The sequence below is a fragment of the Sminthopsis crassicaudata genome, chromosome 4 (genome assembly GCF_048593235.1).
Source record: "Sminthopsis crassicaudata isolate SCR6 chromosome 4, ASM4859323v1, whole genome shotgun sequence".
In the NCBI taxonomy this organism is placed as follows: Eukaryota; Metazoa; Chordata; class Mammalia; order Dasyuromorphia; family Dasyuridae; genus Sminthopsis; species Sminthopsis crassicaudata.
Genome location: NC_133620.1, coordinates 347,010,327 through 347,034,108, shown reverse-complemented (window position 1 = coordinate 347,034,108; position 23,782 = coordinate 347,010,327). Strand labels below are relative to the sequence as shown.

Sequence of the window (23,782 nt, the reverse complement as noted above, 5' to 3'; positions counted from 1 at the left end):
TCTCTTCAATATCCAATTCTTTGCCACCGTGAAAAGAGACATAGTAAACATTTTCATACATAAATTTTGTACAGTTTTCTTTGAATTCCTTGGGATAGAGATCTAAGGGGTGGTATTGCTGGGTCAAAGAGTATGAATATGTTCATGGGCTTGAATGGGGAAAATTTTACATTTTTATTCTTATTAACCTCTTAACTAAAATGTAGCATTCCTTCAATTATGGATGTAGACAACAGACATAATTCTGAGTAGGGGTTCATGAATTTCACTAGTCTGTCAAAGGAGTTCACAAGAATGATGTAGAACTCTTGGGTTAAATAAAGATATTGAAGCCAGATTGTGAGTGGTACTGAATGCTGAATAGAGGAGTTTGTATTTTATTCTAGAATCTTAGGGATTCATGACACTTAGATTCCATTTTTTATGAGTTCTTTAGAATTATCTTGGATCATTGTATTCCTGAGAATAGCTAAGTCATTCACAGTTGATCATCATACAATATTACTGTTCTTTGGTTCTGATCACTTCACTTTGCATCAGTTCATGTAAGTCTTTCCAGGTTTTTCTGAAATCAATTGAACAAGGTTTAATACTCCTAGGTGCCCCAAAATATAAGAGAGTAAAGAATTACAGATAATGACTGTGAACCTGATTAGAAAGATAGAAATGGGGGCAGGTAGGTGGCGCAGTGCATAGAGCACCAGCCCTGATTCAGGAGGACCCGAGTTCAAATTTGGTCTCAGACACTTAACACTTCCTAGCTGTGTGACCCTAGGCAAGTCATTTAACCTCAGCCTCAAAAAAAAAAAAAAAAAAAAAAAAGAAAAAAAAGGAAAGATAGAAGTGACCAAAAAAGTTACTCTAGAAGACATTCCAGGACTCACCAGAATAATTACTCTGCAAAATAGGGGGGAAATGCATATAATTCCAAGGAAGAATTTGAAGTATAATTCATGGAGGTACATTCTCATCAAACTACAACAATAAAATAAAATAAAAATATTTCAAATAACTAACCAGCAAAAGGAAACCAAAATGGTTCTCTATCTCCTTTTGAATCAAGGATAAACTTCTCTTGTTTGGCATTTTAAAGCGCTTCACAACCTAGAGCCAGCTTACTTTTCCTGCTCTATTAAATAAATATTAATCCTTTTCATGCATTCCATCATCCAAACTGGCTTTTTTTTTAGATTGTTGCAATACAGTATTCCATTTCCTGTGCTCAGCCTGCCATCCATACAGATTCATTCCTCCTTACCAGACTTCTTAGAATTCCTACTGCTCTTGAAAGTTTAGCTCAAGCTGCACTTCCTATGCTGGTATGGCTTTCTTGATTCATTGCCAAGTTCAAATCTAATCTCAGATATTTACAAGCTGTGTAACCCTGGCAAATCACTTAATCTCAGTTTACCTCAGCTATTATATGCCAGGTCCTATGGATAAAAAGACAAAATGAAATAGTACCTGTTCTCAAGCTACATTTATTAAGCACCTGCACTATGCTGAGCACTTTACATATCTCATTTGATCCTCACAACAACCAAAGGAGATGAGTGCTATTATTTATTCTCATTTTACAGTTGAGGAAACTGAGGCAGTTTGAGATTAAGTGACTTGTCTAGGCCACAGAATCTTTAAGTGTCTGCAGCTGGATTTGAACTTGTTCTGTTGACAAACTAGAACCTAGCATTCTGTCCACTATATTGCCTAGCTCTCCAAAAGATCCCCATTTTCAGAGAGTTCCTAATGTGATAGGGAGAATAGTCATGTAGTCTCAGTACACAGTTCAGAAAAGGAATAGTGTGCATGCTGAATTCTTCAACACTGAGTAAATATGGAATACAAATGTCAACAGAGACAGATGAAGTGAATTGTGGAAGCCTTCCTGGAAAAGAGAGTGTTATATATTGTATTACCTAGGGGAGGAGGTGGGAGGAAGAGAGGGAAAATTTGAAACATAAGGTTTTGCAAGGATGAATGCTGAAAATAAAAAGCTTTAATTAAAGAAATAAAAGTACTGAAAATACAAAAATAATGCCAAAAAAAGAAAAGAGACTTAGAAATACACTTTTGACACTGAAAATCAGATCTGGAGGGAAATTTAGTAAAGAAGAATCTTAAGGAATCATCTTAATGTTTCTGGCCAGAAGTGGGCCCTGAGCACAGAAGGGAGAGAAGCATTATACTTGTTAGCTTGACCCAGCCCCTCCCTTCAGAGAACAGTGATCTATTTCCTTTTGGTTATAATCTTTCTGATATGCTCACTATATGTTTCCCCCTAAATATGTATGAGCATACCTCTCCTTCCCTAATCATATATCTCATGTTCAAAAATGGCAGAAAACTCTTCTTACAGATTGTGTTGTTTAATATTCAGTTAACCTATTAAAAGCAGGTGCAATGATAATTTGGTCAAGTCAGGTCATTGACTGCAACTAATTTGGGCAGAATCAGCTATTATCTTAAATTTGTGGTTTTCTCAAAACTCAAAAAAAAAAAAGACTTTCTGTTTGGCTGAGAACACTTTTGCCTTCCTAGCTCCCCAATTCTTTGTTTGCTCAAGGCTTCTGAGAGATTGAAACTTAATTGTTCTGTGGAAATGTAACCTTCCTTAATTTCTCACATTCTGAAAACCCATTGGTCAGGGATACTTACAGGTGGTATCTTATCTTCCCTTGAAGCTTGCAACATTCTGTGGAAATCTAACTTTTCAGCATTTCTCACAAGTGCTCACAATCACAAGAAAAGAAAAGTGATTTTTTTTTCTTATTTCCTTCCCCAGAGAGGAAGCTCAATGCCCTTGTGACCATCACGACCAAGACTTTTCTTCGACCCCACAAGCTTCGGAAATTGCTCTGGAGCATCCGAAAACATTACCCAGATTTGACTGTGATTGTGGCGGATGACAGTGAGAGTCCAGAGAGTATTGATGACCCTTATGTGGAACATTACATCATGCCCTTTGCGAAGGTAGGTTTTTGAAGCTCCCCCCAGCCCACCGTGGATAAGGGGAGGATCCAGGAGCTTCTGTGGTGAGGGGTGTGTGGACCCCCGGGGTGAAGGATGGTTAATGCTGCTTCTTAAAAGGAAACTGATGCTTAGTGAAATAAGCAGAACCAGGAGAATACCATACATACTAACAGCAATATTGTGTCATGATCAACTTTGTTAGAATTAGCTTCCAATGTTTGCTGTGTCCCAAGTTTCAGGAATGGTAAATGAAGCCCAAAGAAATCCTCTGCCTTTTCTTGCCTATTTCAGTCATCTAAGTACTTTGTTGATATTCTTCATTTCTTAGTGACTCAGAACTCCATTCCCCAAGGACTTCAGTCCAGTAAGAGATGAAAAGTAGCACTTTAGCACTTAGATCCTTTATTTCTTCATTAAGTTTATATAAGAAGTTAATGTTTGCTCTCCCTCCCCAGCCTAAGATTGTATAAACTAATAGTGATCATTTCTGAGAATATAAACCACATTCTACATTTTTAATTCGTCATCTCTCTAATGGGAGAGAAAAGATAGATTTCATCATTAGTCCTCTAGGACAAGCTTAGAACAAGTAATCAGAATTTGTCTGTCCTAGATTCTGTTTTTTAGGAGGAAAGCACAAAATAAAGTCAACATTCAGAAAGAAATCAGATTGACTTCTGAGAGCCATAGGGTTTTTAAAAGGAACAGTTATTATGCAGGGATCAGTGAAGGCAAAGAGGGCACAACTGGTCTGCAATTGGAGTGAAGAGAAGGAAAAGTAGCCACATGGGTGGATGTATAATGCTTCTCCAAACCTAGAAGTTCTGGAAGAATTTTGACAAATCTGAAGTCAGAAAAGTAAAATGCTTCACCCAAGAGGCATCAGCAGATCTTCATGCTGGGTAGTGAATAATGAAAGGAAACTTTCAATGACTTGATGCTCTCATTCCACTTGGCAGCACAAGAGAGATAGTTTTCATACCTATATGTAAGTTTGGGGGAGTATTTTAAAATAATAATTTATTTTTTCTCCTAATTACATGTAAAAACAATTTTGAACATTTTTTAAAGTTTTGATTTCCAATTTCTATCCTCTCTTTTCCCCTCTCCCTGAAATGGTAAATAGTCTGATATTGATTTTTGATTATACAATATTAAAATATTTCCACATTAGTCATTTTGTGGAAGAAAACTTGAACAATAAAGGAAAGAAGGAAGGAAGAGAAAGAAAAAAAGAAAGGAAGGAAAGAAGGAAGAGAAAATTTTTTTATCTGTATTCAGATGCCCACATTTCTTTCTCTGTAGGAGGGTGGCATTTTTCATCATGGGTCCTTTGGGATTGTTTTGGATCATTGTATTCCTGAGAATAGCTAAGTCATCCATAGTTGTTCATCATACATTATTGTTACTTATACAATGTTCCCTTGGTTATGCTCACTTCATTCTGTATCAGTTCATGTAAGACTCTGAAATCATCCTGTTCATTATTTCTTAAAGCACAATAATATTCCATTACAATCATGTCTTGGAGGGATATTTTGCCCATTTCTGAATGGGGGCTGAGAGTAATCCCACTGCTTTTATATTCCCTTGCAAAATTTCCTTGCTATTGTGCTTTAACTAGTCAATTCTTTTGCTAATCAATTCCTAGTTCTTGCTTATTCTGTTTTACAGTGCACTGTATGGGGGCTCAAGTTTTATAAGCATAGTTATTATCACTCCAAATCCTATCCCCTGAAGTTGAGACAGCAAGGGATTTCAGATTTGAGAACTGTGCTGTATTTGTGGAGATTTATCCAGAATTACTTAATAACAATTTGAAAATAATAAATGGATGTTATTAGTAAATTGATCATTAATTTATGAAGTTATGAAAAAAGGGCAGGCACATTCAGTTCTTTGGGTATGTACCAGAAAAAAATCATGATTAACAGTAGGAAATGGGCAGCAATCACACTTAATTAAACGCAGAGTATATGGGGGCAAAAAAGCACAGAGAGGCAGAGACAAGTAGTGAAAAGTGGTACAGCGGTGTGGGATCTGGGGATGGGCTGGGGAAGACAGGCAGTGTGGGGAAGAGGATGGAAGGCAGAGAGCGCCGGGGAATCATTCACAGAAGAGGAGATTGGAGTTGGGAGCACAAGGAAGTATGGATCAGATGGAGATGGAACATGTTGATGGGGAAGGAAGGAGTTTGAATTCTCACTTTCATAGAGTTTTGTGTATGTATATATGTATATTGTGTATATGTGTATTTGTGTGTATGTTGTGTTTGAGTATTTTGTATGTGTGTATTGTGTATATATGTATGTGTGTATAGATGTGTATGTTGTGCATATAGGTATTGAGTATGTGTGTATTATGCATGCATGTGTGTTTGTGTGTATGTATTGTGTATATATGTATGTTATATGTTTGTTGTGCATATGTGTATTGTGTGCATGTATGTGTATATATGTGTATGTTGTGCATATGTGTATTGATTATGTGTGTATTATATATGCATGTATATATATGTGTGTGTATGGGTGTATGTATGTCTGTATTGTGTGTATGTGTATATGTGTACTGTGTGTATTGTGCATGTATGTGCATTGTGTTGTGTGTATGTGTATTTGTGTGCATGGTGTGTATGTGTATTATGTATTGCAATGCATGTGTGTATTGTGTGTATGTGTGTTATGTGTATGTATGTTTATGCATGTGTGTGCATTATGTGTGTGTTATTTTTATGGGTGTATGTATGTGTATATGTTTGTGTTATGTATATGTGTGTATGTTGTCTATTATGTGTGTGTATTTTGTGTGTGTGTGTGTGTGTGTGTGTGTGTGTGTGTCTGTGAACAAACCTGCTTTTACCTGGGCTACCTGGGGATTAGTTCATTAACATAACCAAATCTTCTTAAAGTTATCAGTAAAACTTCCAAGTTACATCACAAAGTCACCAGCGCCTTTTTAATGTTCTACTGCTCTAGAACGGGGGAAGCCTGAATTTTCCTGGAAGTTGCACTTCACAGGACCAGAGCCCAGCCATGTTGTACGGCTCTCTCTGCTTCTGCACGTATTACCAAGATTTGCATTTGCCACCTGGGTCCAGTGGGACCAAGGAGACTGGAGATGTCAAGGATTTAGAGAAGTTCAATTTAAACTACTAGTAGCTTCTTTTTCATCAGGGAATAAGTACTCAATAAGGGAATAAGACCTCAATAAGGGATTGTTACCTGATCATCATAATTTTTAACAACTGAAATAAAGACGGGGACATTCTGGGGACCTCAAAACGTGTTCAGAAGACTCACTAGAGTCAATAAATAGAAAATAGAGCAACATGCACTGGAAATGTTATTTATTGTTTTTTTAAAAATATGTTTTAATGATGCCTTTTGTCATCATATCATGATTTTGTTTTGTGTTTTTCTCCCTGGGAAAAGGAACTATCTTCTCTTTTTCCTCAATTGCAGACTAGAATTCCCTTTCCTTGTAAAAAGAATAAGCAGAAATCCAATATAGTGACAGTATCCAACAACATATATGCTATTTTGCCCATTTAATTCCCTACCTCTTTGCTGGGAAAAGGAAAGTACGTTTCTTGGTCTGTTCTCTAGGATCACCATTGTTATTTTTTCCCAGTTACTTAATTGAAATTAATTCAACTGCCCTTTATGTGGATGAATTCTGACCACCACAAAATTGGACGCTTCCAGCAGAGGTGGGTAGTGACACTTCTGCCAGATTATAAACTCAGCATACATTACCAGCCAGGGAGGATACTATGGACATGAATGCTTTATCTGTCTCACAGGCAGGCACATTAAAAATCTTGATTACATTCACTGAAGGAAGGAAAGCAATTTGAAACATGCAGGGAGCAAAGCTGCTCATGAAAGAAAGCAAACCTGAGAGGCTGTGACCTCTATCATAGAGTGTGCTAATACAAGGATTAAATATAGAACTGGCTTAATCCTCCTTGCAGCAACTGAGATGTACAATTGGTGGCAAGCACAGCTGTAAGATAGAGGTCTAGTAGATGTGATTTAGACAAAGAATCATGGGTATCATCCTCAGGGGTCTCAAGAATGTCTTTCTGGAGGGTACTCTGTAACTAAGGAAGTATTTGAAAGTACTAGAAAGTGATGAATTTTGAATCAGATGCCCTGACCTTAAATCACTGCTATTTATTATCCATGTGGCCTTGGGATGACTTTGCACAATTTTGCCTCACTTAAATCCAATTTCCATGCAAGTCAAGACATCACACTTGTGATATCACCAGTTCTCTTTGAGAATGAGGCATAAATAACAAAGTAAAACTGCAACAAGCAAATTAATGTATTGAAAGCAAGATGCTCCATTGTAGCAAAAGATTTACACACAATATGGAAACATGTTTAAAATGATTGTACATGTATAATCTCTACCAGATGGCTTGCTGTCTTGGGGTGGGAGGAGGTCAGGGAGGAAAGTAGAAAAAATTTGAACTTAAAATCTTTAAAAATGAATTTTGAAAACTATATTTACATGCAATTTGAAAATAAAGTTTAAAAAAAAAAGAAAGAAAAAAGACATTCACAGTGGAAACATGAGCTAAGAGAAAATTCTGCAGATGGTGTGGAACATGTTGTTGGTACATGATGGTGGGGGGTGTATGTACAAATTACATCAGTAGTATTATGTGCAAGGAAGGTACTGCTGACCTGAGATTATTCATCTGATAGTACATTAGCTTTACAAAACCTTTGAGTTTATATCCACAGACTTCTTATTTCTAGAAGAAAATAGGGATAATATATGTATTATCTTAGGGGAATGGACCACTTCGCCTGGGACTCTCAGACCTACCCAACCAGTAACGAGGAGGCTTTTCTAATAGTCGAGGTGTTGTGGGAGAAGTATTTTTCTGGGTATGGATTTCCTCTGATCAGGCTCAAGATTTTGAAGCAAACTATTCAAGCATGTGTTGGACTTGGTAGAAATCAAGATGTATAGAACTATGGTATACCACAGCATGTTCAAGAGTTTTTTTTTGTTGTTGTTATTTTGTTATTGTTTTTTTCTGGTTACACATGTACATTAATTTTTAAATACATATTTATAAATCATGTTGGGAGAGAAAAATCAGAACAAGAGGGGAAAAACCATGAAGAAAAAAGAAGAAAAAGGAAAAAAGTGAACATAGCATGTGTTGATTTACATTCCATCTTCATAGTTTTCTCTAACAAGAGTTTTAATTACATATTCTTCAAAATCCTGAGGACTCTGATGAGTGCTCATAGCATGAATATAATATGATGTGGAATAATTCTACAGTTTTCACTCCATCTTTATCGAGACTGGGTGACAGTCACAGCTGCCCTGATGGATCACTTATAAGGGTTTAAGTGTAGGATGGGTTGCTTAGGAACATTTTGTCTGCTGCTATATGGGTATGATACCAGACTGATGGAGAGAATAATTACTTACTGCTTGTGCTACTGACCTATGCTTTGAAATCTAAGAAGATGGAGAAAATATGAAGACTCAAATAAGATATTATTGGGCTCTGAAATAAGTAAAAAGAGGCTCTAACACCTAATTATCGAATTAGCTCAGAAGGACAGAATAAGAAATGATATTGCAATTTGCTTTAAGGAACTGTAACCAGAGAGTTGAGATCAACCAAAAAATCTTAGTGTCCAGTGGAAGGAAACTACCAAATTAGTGGAAACTGGCATAGAGAACCAACTCCATATTAAGTAGTAGAAAGATTGGGTAATTTATCAGTCTACAAAATAGTGTCATGGAATGGTCAGGATTTCCAAACATGGTGCTTTGTAGCTTCTTATGAGTGAATTAGTTGCACTCTCTGTAACCAGGAGAACAGAACAATGGAGAGGTCTAAAAGGGATCTCTAAGGAGAGCTCATTCACCACCTGCAGATGAACACTTGGGGCCAGAGGAAGGCTCAGTGGGAAGGATCTGGATCAAGATTTAGGTGAAGAGAAAACCGCATGTTGGTATCTTCTGGAGTATTTGCAAAGTTTTCCAAGATTCAGCCGAATGAGGGGGAGGTCTTTGGTCAGATAGGGAAGGACAGATTGAAATCAGGGGCTGCTGATTTTTTTTATAGACGCAAAGAGAAATGTGACTGCTTATAGAACCTGACAAACTAGGGACTGGAGATGATTGCATCAATTTGGCCATCTGGTATTTCAGGACTGGATATGTGGCCAGTGGGTCTCAAGATAATGAAGATACAGAACTGATAGTGAGGTGCTACAGTAGGACTAGTGACTGGGCTGATCAATATAATGTTCTTGGAATAGTAGGAGAGAAGGTTATTTATACACATTATATATATAATATTACTTAGATATTTGATTTTCTATGTACAACTCTGACATGTGATAATATGTGGTATATATTTGTTTTTAAGAGTATTTTATTTTTTCCCAATTATATGTAAAGACAATTTTCAGCATTCAGTTTTACAAGATTTTGAGTTCCAAACGTTTCTTCCCTCTTCCTAAAATGGTAAGCAATTTGATATAGGTTATATATGTGCAATCATGTAAAATATTTCTATATTAGTAACATTTGTGAAAGAAGCAATAGATCAGAAGGAAAAAAACACAGAAAAAATAAAGTGAGTGAAAAAAATGCTTTGATCTGCATTCAGAGTCCATCAGTTCTTTATCTTTATGTGGAGAGCTTTTTCCTTCATGAGTCCTTTGTAATTGTCTTGAATCAAGGTGTTGCTAAGACGAGCTAAATCTTTCATAGTTTTTCATCACACAGTGTAGCTGTTAGTGCATAAAATATTTTTTCGTTCTCATTTCATTTTGCATCATTATACAAGTCTTTCCAGGCTTCTCTGAAATCTGCCTGCTCTTCATTTCTCTTAGTATGATAGCTATACTGATTTACTATATGTAACTTTGCTATATGACATTTTGTACTCTGTGCTTACATGTGAGCGTTGTGTTTCTATAATATATACAATTCTAATTTGTTTATTAGGCTGTTGTTGTTTTCATCATATCTAACTCTTTGTGACCCCATTTGGGGTTTTCCTGGCAAAGATGCTGGAATGAGTTTGTCATTTCCTTCTCTAGCTCTTTTGACAGATGAGGGAATTGAGGCAATAGGGCTAAGTGACTTGCCCAGGACCATATGGTTAGTTTGTGTTTGAGGCCATATTTGAACTCAAATCTTCCTGAATCCAGGCCTGGCACACTATTTACTTTGTCCCTTGTGTGGTATGGCATTAGATGTCTGGGATGGTTGCCTGCAACTAAGTTGTAAACATAATAATGCATGTTTTATATTGTGTAACTCCAGTTGTACCTGTTCAGCTGAGGTGATTTGCAAGAATTGAGGAGAAAAACTGCCTTAATTTTATTTCTTATGATTATTGGTACCCAGAAGAATCACTCCTTGGAAATATCAAATGGGTTGCTTGGGAGTGTGTGTTTACTGTTGCCTAGACATGATTCCAGATTCCAGATAATTGCTTTGTGTGTCAGGGGAAGAATACATAAGGTTCAAGATTCTCTTCAGGGAGAGAAGGATGGAGGAGACTTTGGACACAGCAGGCTTCCAAAATAGAGAGAAATATCTTAATAAAATTCTGATTTTCAGCTTGCTTTCTTAGAGAATTTAGGGAATTTCCCCTCTGGAAGTATAAGGGGCTCACTTTTGCAGTTGAGTCAAAATGATTGCTTCCAGGGAAGGAGATCATTTACTCTATGCATTTTCTGGCATATTATTATCTCTGTAGCTTTTATGATTTCTGTTTGTTTTGGAGTTTATTCAGATTTTACTATCTGTGATGATCTTTTATGTAACTAATATTTTGTAATAAGGAATCAAGTCTGAAGATATAAGCTTGGAGGAACACTTTCTTCTTCAAGGGATAAGAATCAGAAATGAAGCTTGAGTCTAAGAAAAGAATCATTTTCCTAGACTAGCAATGTTTTGGGATACATATAAATATATTCTAGTCTGGTCCTATCCCTTTGAGGAGATCAGAATGATCAACCTTTCTCTGGCTCTTTAGCAGATATTAATGGATGGGCAAGATTCTCTAGGTATCTGTCTAGATTTAGAGCTGGAAGGGAACTAAATACTACCTGCCCTAACCTTATGAGTTTTACAAATGAGAAACGTGAGGTTCAGGGATGCTAAATGACTTTCCCAAGATATGTTGACTTCAAAACCAATTAATTTTTTCTTTTGAATTTTTCCAATTAACAAATATTTATTTTCTTTCCTTTTCACCCTGGTCACATAATAAAACAAAACAAAACCTTTGCAATAAATATGCATAATCAAACAAAACAAATTCCTATATTGGCCATCCCCAGAAAAACCCCTTTCTGCATCCTGAGGTCATCACCTTCCCCTCAGGAGGTGTGTTATCACTGAGCCTCTGGAGTTCTGACTGCTTATTTGCATTGATCAGAATCCTTCAGTTTTGGCCGATGGTCTTTCTGCTTTTACCATGCTGCCGAGTAGTGGAATTACAAGATAAGGACCCATACTGGTGGAGAGACTTCTGACATGGCAGGTTTGAGGGGGAAAAGCACAAAAGGCAGAAGTAGCCCATCTCCTCTGCAGCAGAAGTACAGAAAAGGAAAGAGACAATATGTAGGTGAGTCAAGCAAGCGGTCCTGGCAAAGGCCCGAGTACTCAGAGCCAGCAAGGCGAATGATTGCTCTTAGGCTAGAGAATGAGCTGAGGGGAGACAAGGAATAAATGACTTTTCACCCCAACTTGACCTGGCAGTAGAAATAGTTTCCTCTCATCTTTGTGGCAAGAAGGGCTGAGAATGGTTCCGTTGCTTAGTTTTCTCTTAGTATTTACTCTGCTTTTCCAATCCCAGGGCTGGTTTGCTGGAAGAAACCTGGCCCTGTCTCAGGTTACTACCAAGTACGTGCTGTGGGTGGACGATGACTTTTTTTTCACCAGAGACACAAAGATTGAGGTTCTGCTGAATGTTCTGGAAAAAACAGATCTGGATGTGGTAAGAGAAACTTTCTCTTTTATTTCTACCCCTCCCTTCCTCCCTCCCTCCCTCTGAAAATTGGACAAATGGTGCCTGTTCTGTCACAGGGTTATTGGGAAGAAAGTGCTTTTGTAGAGCTAAAAATACTCTCAACACTCCATGGGACTTCTGGGTGGTGCAGTGGATAGAGCACCAGCCTTGAATTCAGGAGGACCCGAGTTCAAATCTGCCTTCAGACACATAACACTTCCCAGCTGTGTGACCCTGGTTAAGCTCTATAATCCCCATTGCCTAGGGTGGGAGTGAGAAGCAAATCACCAACTAGTTGGGAGAGGAGAGGGTGGAGATGATGAAAGACTTCATGGAACAGCTGGAATTTCAGCTGGGTCTTGAAAAATGGATAGAATTCCAGTCAGTGTAGAGAAGACATGTTAGATATGAATAAAGAGACATGTGTGCAAATATTTAATTCTCCTGCCCATCTAAATCCACTTGGAGCAAGCAGTACAGAACAAGACCTCTGCCCATGAGGAGCTTATAGACTGGTTGGAAGGTGATTTATCAAGACAAAACATTTAAGAAATAATATAAAATAGAATGAAGAAGTTAGTCACTCAAGATCCTATTGTGTCCTTAAATAAATGGAGACATGAAATAGATGAATGTTAAGATGTAAACTCCTTAAAAGTTGGGATAGTTTTATTCTTTGTATCCCCAATACCTGATACATAGTAGGTACTTAATAAATGTGTGGGGTTGATGAATGCTTATTTGTCCCCATAATAAAGAGGGAGGGAAGGAAAAAAAATTTTTAAAGGGAGCTAAGGAGAGAATGGCCATATGAAAAGTAAAAGGATGATTTCCTTCTCACGGCAAATGGCAGGTAGCAAGGGCACATTTCACCATTTTTTCTGCTTGGAATCATAGAGATGAAAAGGACATTAAAGATTATTTAGGCCAATTCTTATTTTACAGATGAGGAAATGACTGTAAAAGGTGCCCAAGGTCATGTTGCATACTACACAGGCAGTAAGAAACAGAGCTAGGATTTTGAACCCTGGTCTCTTTGACTCCAAGTTGAACAATCTTTCCATTGCACAACCCTGCTCTTTCTTCTCATCTTCTTCTCTCAGGCAGGGAATGACTAGTGTCTCTAAACTAACCTGGAAGGGACAAAATGGAATAGCCCAGAGAGACAGAGAAAAAAATTGAGAGAGCCCAAGTTCTGATATTTTAGCCTCGGCTCCAATAATCACCATGGAGAAATAGGAGCGGCACAAGAGCTATGATCAATTATCAGCAAGTACTTGTTAAGCACTTACTGTGTGCCAGGCTCAATGCTAAATGTTAGAAATACACAGAAAAAGCAAAAACAGTTTTTGCCCTCAGTGAGCATTCAAGTGAGAGGAGAGTTAATATGTATATCATACATATATGTGTGTGAATGTGTGACTATGTCTATTCAGAGATATGGATAAGTAGATAGAGAAAGAGAAAGATAGAAGATATAGAAAAACGGAGATGGATATAAAGTAACCTTGATGGAGAAGATACAGGCAGTTATGTGTAGAAGGAAAAGCTTCTTATAGGTGATGAGATTTAAGTTGAATCTTGAAGGAAATCAGAGATCCTAAAAAGCAGAGATAAACAAGTTTTCCAAATTTAAAAACGATCAGTACAAAGACATAGAGATGAAGATGAAGATGTTATATATGAAGAAGACCAAGTAGGTGCAAATGGCTAGATTGTACACTGCATGGAGGAAAATAATGTGTAAGAAAAATGAAAAGATGGGTGGGATGAGATGATGAAGAACATTTAATACCAAACAGAAAAATTTCTGTTTTATATTGGAAGCAACAGGAAACCATTGGAGTTTATTAAGAAGGGGGTGATATAGTCAAACCTAAGCTTTAGCAAAATCACTTTGACATCTATATGAAGTGTGGATTGCAGTGGGAAGAAATCCTAATCCAAAGCAGAGTTGATGAAGGACTAAAGTTAAGGGGTAGCTGTGTGAGGGTAGGAAAGGGGACTTAGTTGAGAGACATGGACACTGACGGCTGATTAGATATGAGGGAAGGATAAGAATGAGGAATCCAGGATAACACCAGAATTTGAAATATGAGCCATTAAACAGATGGTGATGTCCTGGACAGAAAGAGAAAAGTTCTGAAGAATTAAAAAAATAAAACAAAACAAAAAAACAAAAACAAAACACTATTTAGTTTTAAAGGGAAAAAATTTACACGATAATTTTTGTTGTATTTGAAAAGAATAGCAAGTTGTGCATAATAGATTGGCAGTTTCATGTACAATCTTTTTTTGCATTATGTTATAAAAATTCTTATTTTATTCTATAAATTAAAAAAAATTATTCTTTTTGGGTACAGTTGGTATTTAAGCTGGGCTTGCGTCATCAGTCTCAAAAAGGGCCTTTTGAAATTCCTTTCTGAGTTTGTTTCATCTCTTTTTCAAAAAGACATTAGCATTATTTTTGCCATAGAGTTCATTATTAGGTAATACTTCTGGAGTTTATGCTGAATGAGAAGTATTTATTGAGCACTTACTATGTGCCAAGCACTGTGCTTTGGAGAATTGCCTATCGGTATCTTTTGATTATCTACTGGAGAATGACTCTTGATATATTTGTATCAATTCTTTATATATTTTGGATACAGAATCCTTTTCAGAGAAAATGTTCTTTCCTTCTCCACTTCACGAATTATTTCCCTTTGATCTTATTTATGCTAAAAATTTCCAATTTTCTGTATAATGTGTATTGCCCATGTAAGTTATTTGAATGTCCACATGGATTGTTTTAATGCAGTTCTTGAGAAGACATTTGTAGTTACCTCTGGAATCTTGTCTACCCCCCTCTCCAAGGGAGAGCTGCATGAGAGCAGGAAAAGTGGTCATAAATCTGGCTACTATGTTCTATTTTGAAAGAAAGAGAATTACTGGACTAGAATTATATCTTTCTTTCTCCCCTGCCTCTACACCTAAATATTGCATGATTCTCCCACCATCCAAGAGCAAAAATGTCTTTAGTTTCACTGACATAATATTACTTAAAGTAAATACCAAACTTACATCCTTATGCTTGCCTCCTTCCCATCAAATATTACACAAAAGGCTATTATGAATAATGAAAGACCAGAAATTCCATTTATCCAAGCATATAGTAAACAGAAATTGGAGAAGTCATCATAAGTTAGAATATAACAGAAAATACAGAGTGACTCAGTCCTCCCACTGGGAGTAAGAAGTCTCAGTTCAACTCAGAGAATTCATGACTCAATCCCTGAATATCATCCTAGGAGAAACTCTTCAAAGTGGAAATAAGGGACATATTGATCCCTGCATCCCAAAGTCTTTTCTCTCTCCCCAAATACTCTGGAACCGCAGATAATTTCAAAAAATTATCTCCTTTCCAAAACTATTATGACAAATTAACCCTTTGTATAGATATGCTATTCTGAGTCAATATTCTCCCACTAATGGGAAAATTCTTACACAGATGTTTCACATTTGAAACTTTGCTTATATTTATATAATCAAAATGATCTATATTATGTTCTATGATCCTCTCTTTTATTTGGTTAAGAACTTTTCTCTTATCCATAGTTGTAAAAAATATTTCATTCCCCATATTCCTAATTTGCTTATGATATGACATTTTATATTTGTCATGTTTCCATTTAGATCTTACTTTGGTATATAATGTGAAATGTATAGTGTGAGACTGCTTCCTGCTTCTCAGCAGTTTTTGGTAAATAATGAATTTTTGCTACAGTAGTTGATATCACTAGATTTATCAAGTACTATGCTTATTTAATTGTGTTTAATTGCCAAAAACTATGTGTTTAATTACTTCTGGACCTTGTATACCTAATCTGTTTACCGATCAACTTTTCCATTTTTAAAATAATACCAAATTGTTCTGATGTTTATTGTTTTGTAGTACAATGTGGGACCTTAGTTTTGCTTGTTTCCCTTCCTTCCCAGTTTAAAAAAAATTGTTTCCCTTCAGGTCTTTGACATTTTGTTTTCCATATGAATTTCTTATTATTTTGTATAGTGCTAGAATGTAGTACTATGGTAGTCTGTCATTGTATTATCTTTAATTTAAATAGTATTGTAATTTTTGTTATATTGTCATGCCCCAACCATTGACAATCAAAATCTTTCCAATGATTTGTCTTTTTTGATGTGGAAATTATTTTAGTTTTATTCATATAATTCCTATATGTTTTATATTGGTAGATATAGATATATAGGTAGATATACATCTCAGATATTTTATTGGTTATTCTGAATAGAATTCATTTTTTTTCTATCTATTTCTTTTGGGTTTTGTTGGTAATGTAGTATGATGATTTTGTGTATTTATTTTATATTTGCTACTTTACTGAAGTTTGAATTATTTAAATTAATTTCTAGTTAACTCGGGAATGTTCTAAATATTCTATCTGCAAAAGTGATCATTTTGTTTCTTCTTTGCTTATACTTATTCCCTTAAACAGGTTTTATCACCATAGTTGGTATTTTTGTAACTATAACATGTGATAATGGCAGCAGTGGGAATCTTTGCTTTACTCTTCAGTTTTCTAGAAAAGCTCCTCTATTTTTCTCTAGATAATACTAGCTTTTTGTTTTAGATAGATACTGTATCATATTAAGCAAAGAGGTTTTTTTTTAATTCTTCTGCTTTTTAGTTTTTTGTTTTTTTTTTTTAGTATAAAAGGATCTTTGGTAATGGTTTTCAAGCTGTCTAATGATTCTTAAATTTTCATTCCTCAACCTCTTTTTTGAGTGAATTATTTTTAATAGTAGATGACTTTGCATTTTCCTTCATTTTTCAATGCTTTGATTTTATTCTAATATTTATTGTCTCATGAAATTATTGAATTTTGATTACTTTTCATTACTTGGGTAATATTTTCTGCCTTCTATTTTCTAAACTATTTATTCTTCTTTTTCTGCATAAGTAATAGCTTTATTGTAACTTGATGTGCTGAAATGTGAAAAAATATTTTCAGCAACAAGATACAAAAAGTATTTGAACATTAACATCAGCTGATTAAAAAAAAAGAGGCTGGCTGGTTTGATGCAAGTGTTTATACATATATTATGAATTTTCTTAATCATATCCACCCCAACATGGTCTTTAAATCATCATAATAATGTGTTTATTTCCAAAACAGGACTCATTTAAGTTAAGCCTTTATTTTAAATTCCAAATACAAAATTAACTGGACTGTGGTGAATAATGAAGTCAAATATCTGAAGAATTCCCACAAATTCCCTTTCAGATATAAAGTCCATTTACTGCAAACAGAAAAGCTGTGATTCTAATTCAATTCAGCAAACATTTATTAAGCACCTGCTATGTGCAGAGCACTGGTTAAACTAGTCTAATCTTGATCATTTAGAGAAAGCACTGAGTGTGTGTGTGTGTGTGTGTGCACATTTTCCCAATACATTAAAACCAGTGGCCAGTATTACTGAATTAATTTTACATAAATGAATTTAGTATTCCTAATTTGGCTAAGTTTCAATCTGGACTGAAATACTGATGTTAAACTATGAAACACCTTTATAAGAAAGTAATGATCTCTTAAAATTTCAGTCTTAAAATACTTATTTTAGATCATGAGAATGCAAATATAGATATCTAACATTTAAATTAGGGGGAAAAAAACTCTTCCTGTTCAAGAATACTGTATATGACTGGTTATATTGGATTTTTAAAAAATCATCTGAATAAAGGACCTGTTAGATTGTAGACATATTGTTTTCAATTACATATCAGCAAGATTTGCTTTGATTTCAGTTGTAAGCTTACTGCAATTATCAAAGACATAAAGAAATTAATCTATATTCTTATAATTTATTTTCAATCTAGTTTACATATGCATCAGTAATACTTGATAAAAGTTAAGATATTTTAATGTTTTATAATTTAATAATAGAAGTCCTAAAAAGGCACTGTATTTTCTTAGTTCAGTATGCAGTAAATGGATCATATAAAGTTATTTTATAGCTTCCTTATTTCCTGAATTGCCTCCTAAAACATGTCAAAATGAAATATCTGAAACTAACCACTAATTTTAAAGATTTAACTGAGTCCTATTTTCAAAAAAATCTATCTCTGTAAAAATACCACACACATACATACATACAAGCGTGTATATATACGCAACATGACCATACAACACATGCAAGATTCTTCAAAAAAATTTGAAGGTGGTAGATGTGAATATTTAAGGAGGTAATGTTGGCAAGCCAAAATGTTATGGTACTTCATACTTATGCTCCAAACACTTGTACAGTTTAAAATAAAACACACGCATACATACACACTTTAAAATTTTAGCCTGAAAAAGAACATTTTGTAATGATTATTTTATAATGTAGAACATTTTAAATTAATCACTATTTTTTTGGGGGAAAGACCCCTTAGAAGTAACAAAAAAGGGACACAAAAGCAAGCTGGTGATTCAAAAGGACAAAAATGTTCTGGACATTCATTAGGGCCCACTGAGAATGCTACATGGGGTTTAACTGAAACCAAAGATCTAATAATGAATGTATCCACTTGAGAATACAGCAATTGTTTACCTTTTCCTTAAGACACAACAAAACTAAAAATATACATAAATAAATAAAAATAAGCAAAACAATGCCATAGAATTTTTTGTTAGTGTAAGGAAGGTATGCATTGAATTATCTGAAAAGTGGACTTTTTTTTTTTTAAACAAATGTAGATACTCTTACAGCATAGCATTTGACATTTTTGGCACAAAATGTGCTATTGAGCTTTAAAAAAATCTTTATAATAAAATCCTTAAGCTTTCCAATAAACAGTGATATTATATTAGAACAAGCTGAAGTGAATATTACACAGTAATAATAAACATTACCAAAGTTAACTGTATTTTAGAGCTGTAATTTTTAGCAGTAAATTTATGCATGCTATGAGATGTGTATGTGTATATGTGTATATATATATATATATATATGTGTGTGTGTGTGTGTATTTATATATATATGTATATGTATATACATATGCATACACCACTTACCATAACAATCTGCACATCTTAAATTTTAATATAATACATAATAAAATTTTCACTAAGCTGAGGTGGAGGATACATTATTCATACCCCAGGTAGCCAGTCTTGGAGATCTCTAGCAGGAGTTTAAAAAAAAAATTATGAAAATAACTAACTTCACATTATAAACATTTATAGCTCAATCTCATGGTGGAGTCAGGGAAGGAATCTTCAGTTCAACTTTAATCTTTCTGTTTGCCCATGGGATACTTCCAATTTCAACACTGACAAAATATAATTAAAACCACAGAAAGAGATTTAAAGATTTTAAAGTAAGAACCTTGAAACTCTTTCAAAGTTTGTAAGTAAATGCTTATTTTTCAGTGTTAAATGTAAATATTCATACATTCTCTTCCTTAAACATTAGGATTACTAATGAAGACCTGGGAAATATAAATCATTTTGGAAGATAAATTTTAAATTCCTTTGTCCTGTGCTGTATCTTTTGTGAATAAAATTATAATGAAATATATATATATACATACACATATATATGTGTATGTATATATATGTATAATGTTTTATTTTTTTTAAATTTTTTATTATATATATATTTTTATAATATTATCCCTTGTATTCATTTTTCCAAATTATCCCCCCCTCCCTCTATTCCCTCCCCCCATGACAGGCAATCCCATACATTTTACATGTGTTACAATATAGTCTAGGTACAATACATGTGGGTAAATACCATTTTCTTGTTGCACAATAAACTTTAGATTCCGAAGGTACATGTAACCTGGGCAGACAGATATTAGTGCTAACAATTTACATTCACTTCCCAGTGTTTCTTCTCTGGGTGTAGCTACCTCTGTCCATCATTGATCAACTGGAAGTGAGTTGGTTTTTCTTTATGTTGAAGATTTCCACTTCCATCAGAATACATCCTCATACAGTATTGTTGTTGAAGTGTACAGTGATCTTCTGGTTCTGCTCATTTCACTCAGCATCAGTTGATTTAAGTCTCTCCAGGCCTCTCTGTATTCCTCCTGCTGGTCATTTCTTACAGAGCAATAATATTCCATAACCTTCATATACCACAATTTACCCAACTAATGTTTTATTTTCCAGTGAGACACTTCTTCCTTAGTGATCAAACAAAAAATTTGCCAAATATCAATTTATATATTATATATTATGCAAATTTAAAGCAATAACTCAACAGTTACTCTTCTGCTCTTCCTATTACTGTGCACCATTGCAGATATGCCACCCCTCTCAAATTGTAAACAAAGCCATTGAACATTAAAAATGTTATTTATAGCTAAAATTCATATAAGAACTGGCCCATGAAAAGGAGTTTTCAAACAGTTTCACATTATGCAGAATTTCAGTATCATCCACAATGAATATTAACTAAAACAATGGGAGTAGAAGGAGGAGAAAAAAGCGCATGCTTGAAAATGTGGCCTGAAATATTTATTGTAAGAGATGAGAGGTGGCAGGGAGGGAGTGTCTTTCCTCTAGTGTGCACATCCCTTTAGAGAAATCATATAGTTGCACACAGTTCTTTGTAAATAAAAAAAGAAGAGAGCAACTGCTCAGGATCTTTTTTATGTGCCTTTTTTAAAGGGAGAATACATCAGTTACTTAATGTGTGTGTCTTGTTATTTTCCTTGTCTATGTTAACAAAATGAGTGTCCAGGTTGGCTCCAAATATCATTTTTTCCCAAAAGTTAAGACACATTAATTGTACCTCATTAATTCAATCAGAAGCAAAATATATATGTAACACTCAGTTTACAAAAAGGTTATACATTAAAAGTGCATATTTATCATTCTTAATTTGGCCCATTAATTTAATTTACATTTGGTCATTATATGTATATTTTTTGCACATCCAGGAATCTTCATATTAATGTGGGGTCAAAATAAATAAAACACTTCTAAGAGCAAATATTATTCTTTTTGACATCTTAACCTTAATTCTCAAACATCATTAACTAGGGCATGAAGAAACACAGGCATAAGTTTATTATGTGTTTCTCATCTTTCAGGCCAAACCATTGCATATTTGCCCCTACAATGAAAAATAAATTAGAATCAAAGTAGTGTATTGCCATAACTTACCTTAAAGGTAAGCAAGCTGTCCTGTATTCACAAGACCTGGACTGGAGTATATCCGTGGTCATCTCCAATTCAAATGTTTTTGAGGAGAGCCTAGTTTTAACCTTCGAGATAGTACAGGACCAAAACTATAAAATTCATTTTGTTTTTCAAAATAATGGAAGATCCTTTGAAACTTAATATCTTCAGTTATCAATTTTACTGCATTATAGAGCTAGTGCAATCCTGCATAGCCTAGTCAAAAAGACAAGGCACAATTTAAAAAAAAATAGCCTATATGAACTAGAGAAGTCATTGAAGATAATTTAAGGCCTTGCAGTGAATTAGAGAGTAATCAGTCTAATTTAAAGCTGAAGATTAAACTATAAATTATCCATCTGAAAAACAAACAATGCTTTTTCAGCTTCTGTTCTGTGGAAAAGGATAACAAAAACAATTCTTGTTTATGGTTTGTATATTAGAATCCATCTGGACCCGGAGGAGTAAGAGTCAATTGAGTTTTTCTAAAGTTCATGGAAGATTTCATGACTGTTTTAGTCGTTTGCGTGGAACACCAAACTCTGGACACTGTGCAGATGCTAGTGCTCGGAAGGACTCTGCCACTAAATGAGGGTGGGACTGAATCATAGACTTCCAACCTGTTGTTTCCATTATGTCTGTTGTTTGGTTGCTGTTCCAGTTTTTCCTATCTTTACACCCAAATTGTCGAAGCACATTGCACCTGTTAATGAACTCTATTGCTTGTGCTTTCAACTGTTCTGCACTGTGCAAATCTGCAAGGATAAGGATGTCAGCAACATTTTCTACTGAGAGGTTACTATACAAAGCTTCTTCACACATCACCTTCAGTCGATCCAATGAATATTTGTCTGCAGCTGGTAACAAATTGTCAGCCATTTTGTCTAGGTTTGGTGCTTTCCCTGTATAAATGAATGAATCTCATCATTTCTTTAAAAATCTCTGGGTCTACATCATTATTTCTACTCGATTCTTTTTGCTCTCTTCCATTTCATGTTCAAACATTGCATTAAAAATGAGGGAGCGAGCGAGCTGCAAGAACAGATTTATGAGCTTTGAATTCTTGTCCTCTTACCAAAAAAACTGCAATCAGTAAGTCTCCCAGTTTCCCAGAGATTCCTTAAATCTTCTGCAAGTTGACATTCAGGTACTTTCAAAGTGTTTATATTAATTAGTCTGTCCTTATATATTTACCAAATCTTGGACCACGCTTACCTCACAAAACAACGTATGTTTGTCATCTGGTAAAAGACCATTAGCTTCATCAAGCAAAAAATCTCTCCTAATGAATTTTTTAAATCCCCAGTCCTTCCCTTGTACAAATCAATATGCTCTTTGGCTTTCCATTGCTTTTGTTTCTTCCCTTTTAGCATTTAGAAGGGAAACTTTGAATTTTGCTCGAACTTCACTTTTGGGGCAGCTGACTAAAAGCAAATGAGGACAAGTAGTCTTTACTTTCATCATCTAATCCCTTTGGATTTACTCTCAGGCACCATTTCATTTTATCATTTGGGCCTGATGAAAATGTAGAACTTTTTAAAACTTCACCCATTTCTTATCTACAAAAGCTGAAGTTATTAATGGTCCGCATGTAGGAAATTTTTACTACTTTAACCTGTGTATAACACCATCTTTCGGCTATAGGTCCACAGGTCATCTCTCCAGGTGGAGGTGGGGTGGGTACCCTAGACATTGCCATTTTATTACAGGTTTTTATTATCAGGTCAGTAATCTATACTTCAATACTTTGCTGAGCTGGGAGTGGGGGGTTAGGGGCGGGTGGTGGCAGGGTGTCCCAGCAGCAGCTCCTTTCATGCTGAGGTGGCAGCAGTGGCGGAGGTGATGGCGGGGAGTCCTGGCAGCAGCCGCCTCCTCCGTACTGCATCCCTTCTTCTCTGCCCACCCGTTTCCTCGTGCCCTCTCCTATTTATTCTTCTTTCAGTTTTTTCCTCCAGAGTTTTTTATTGTTGTGATTTTAGCCTTTTTCAATCATGTCCAACTTTGTGATTTCATTGGGATTTCTTTTAGGGCAAAGATACTGGAATAGTTTAGCATTTCTTGTGAAGACAGAGTTAGCACCCTGGCTTGTTTTACTCCACCCCCTAATCCCTCCTACAATTATCTGTATATACCAAAAGATCTATACAGCACAGAAGAGTGGAAGGGCCATTTTCCAAGCATATGCTAATAGAGTATTGTCCAATTGGTAATTAGCCTTACGTGCTCAGTTGTCTGATTCCAGTGCATCAACTCAGAGTTTCAGCCCTTTACAATTTCTTTCTTCAGCTTATTTTTTACAGATGAGAAAATTGAAGCACACAGGATTTAAGTAACTTGACCAAAGTCACATAGCTAGGAAATGTCTGAGGCCAGAGTTTTTACTTTAATTCTAACTTTTAAAAAATGTTTTGCTTCATTTCTTCCAATTATTCTGTGGCCAAAACATTTTTTAAAATGAGACTCTATTTTACCTTGTCTTTTTATTATTTTATTATTATTATTATTATTATTATTATTATTATTATTATTATAGCTTTTTATTTACAAGATATATGCATGGGTAATTTTTCAGCATTGACCCTTGCAAAACCTTCTGTTTGAACTTTTCCTCTCCTTTTCCCCA

General features: G+C 35.1%; 1 protein-coding gene and 1 pseudogene across 1 annotated transcript in view; one reads left to right on the top strand and one right to left on the bottom strand.

The window, feature by feature from the left end:
• LOC141539029 (beta-1,4 N-acetylgalactosaminyltransferase 2-like) overlaps window positions 1–23,782 on the top strand; it is a 76,038-nt gene that overhangs the window by 37,626 nt on the left and 14,630 nt on the right. The window contains exons 8-9 of the mRNA XM_074261240.1: window positions 2,783–2,970; window positions 11,831–11,971. Of these exons, the coding sequence (XP_074117341.1) occupies window positions 2,783–2,970; window positions 11,831–11,971 (329 nt within the window). The remainder of the gene's footprint in view (window positions 1–2,782; window positions 2,971–11,830; window positions 11,972–23,782) is intronic.
• On the bottom strand, window positions 21,624–22,895 carry LOC141539030 (speckle-type POZ protein-like pseudogene; annotated as a pseudogene).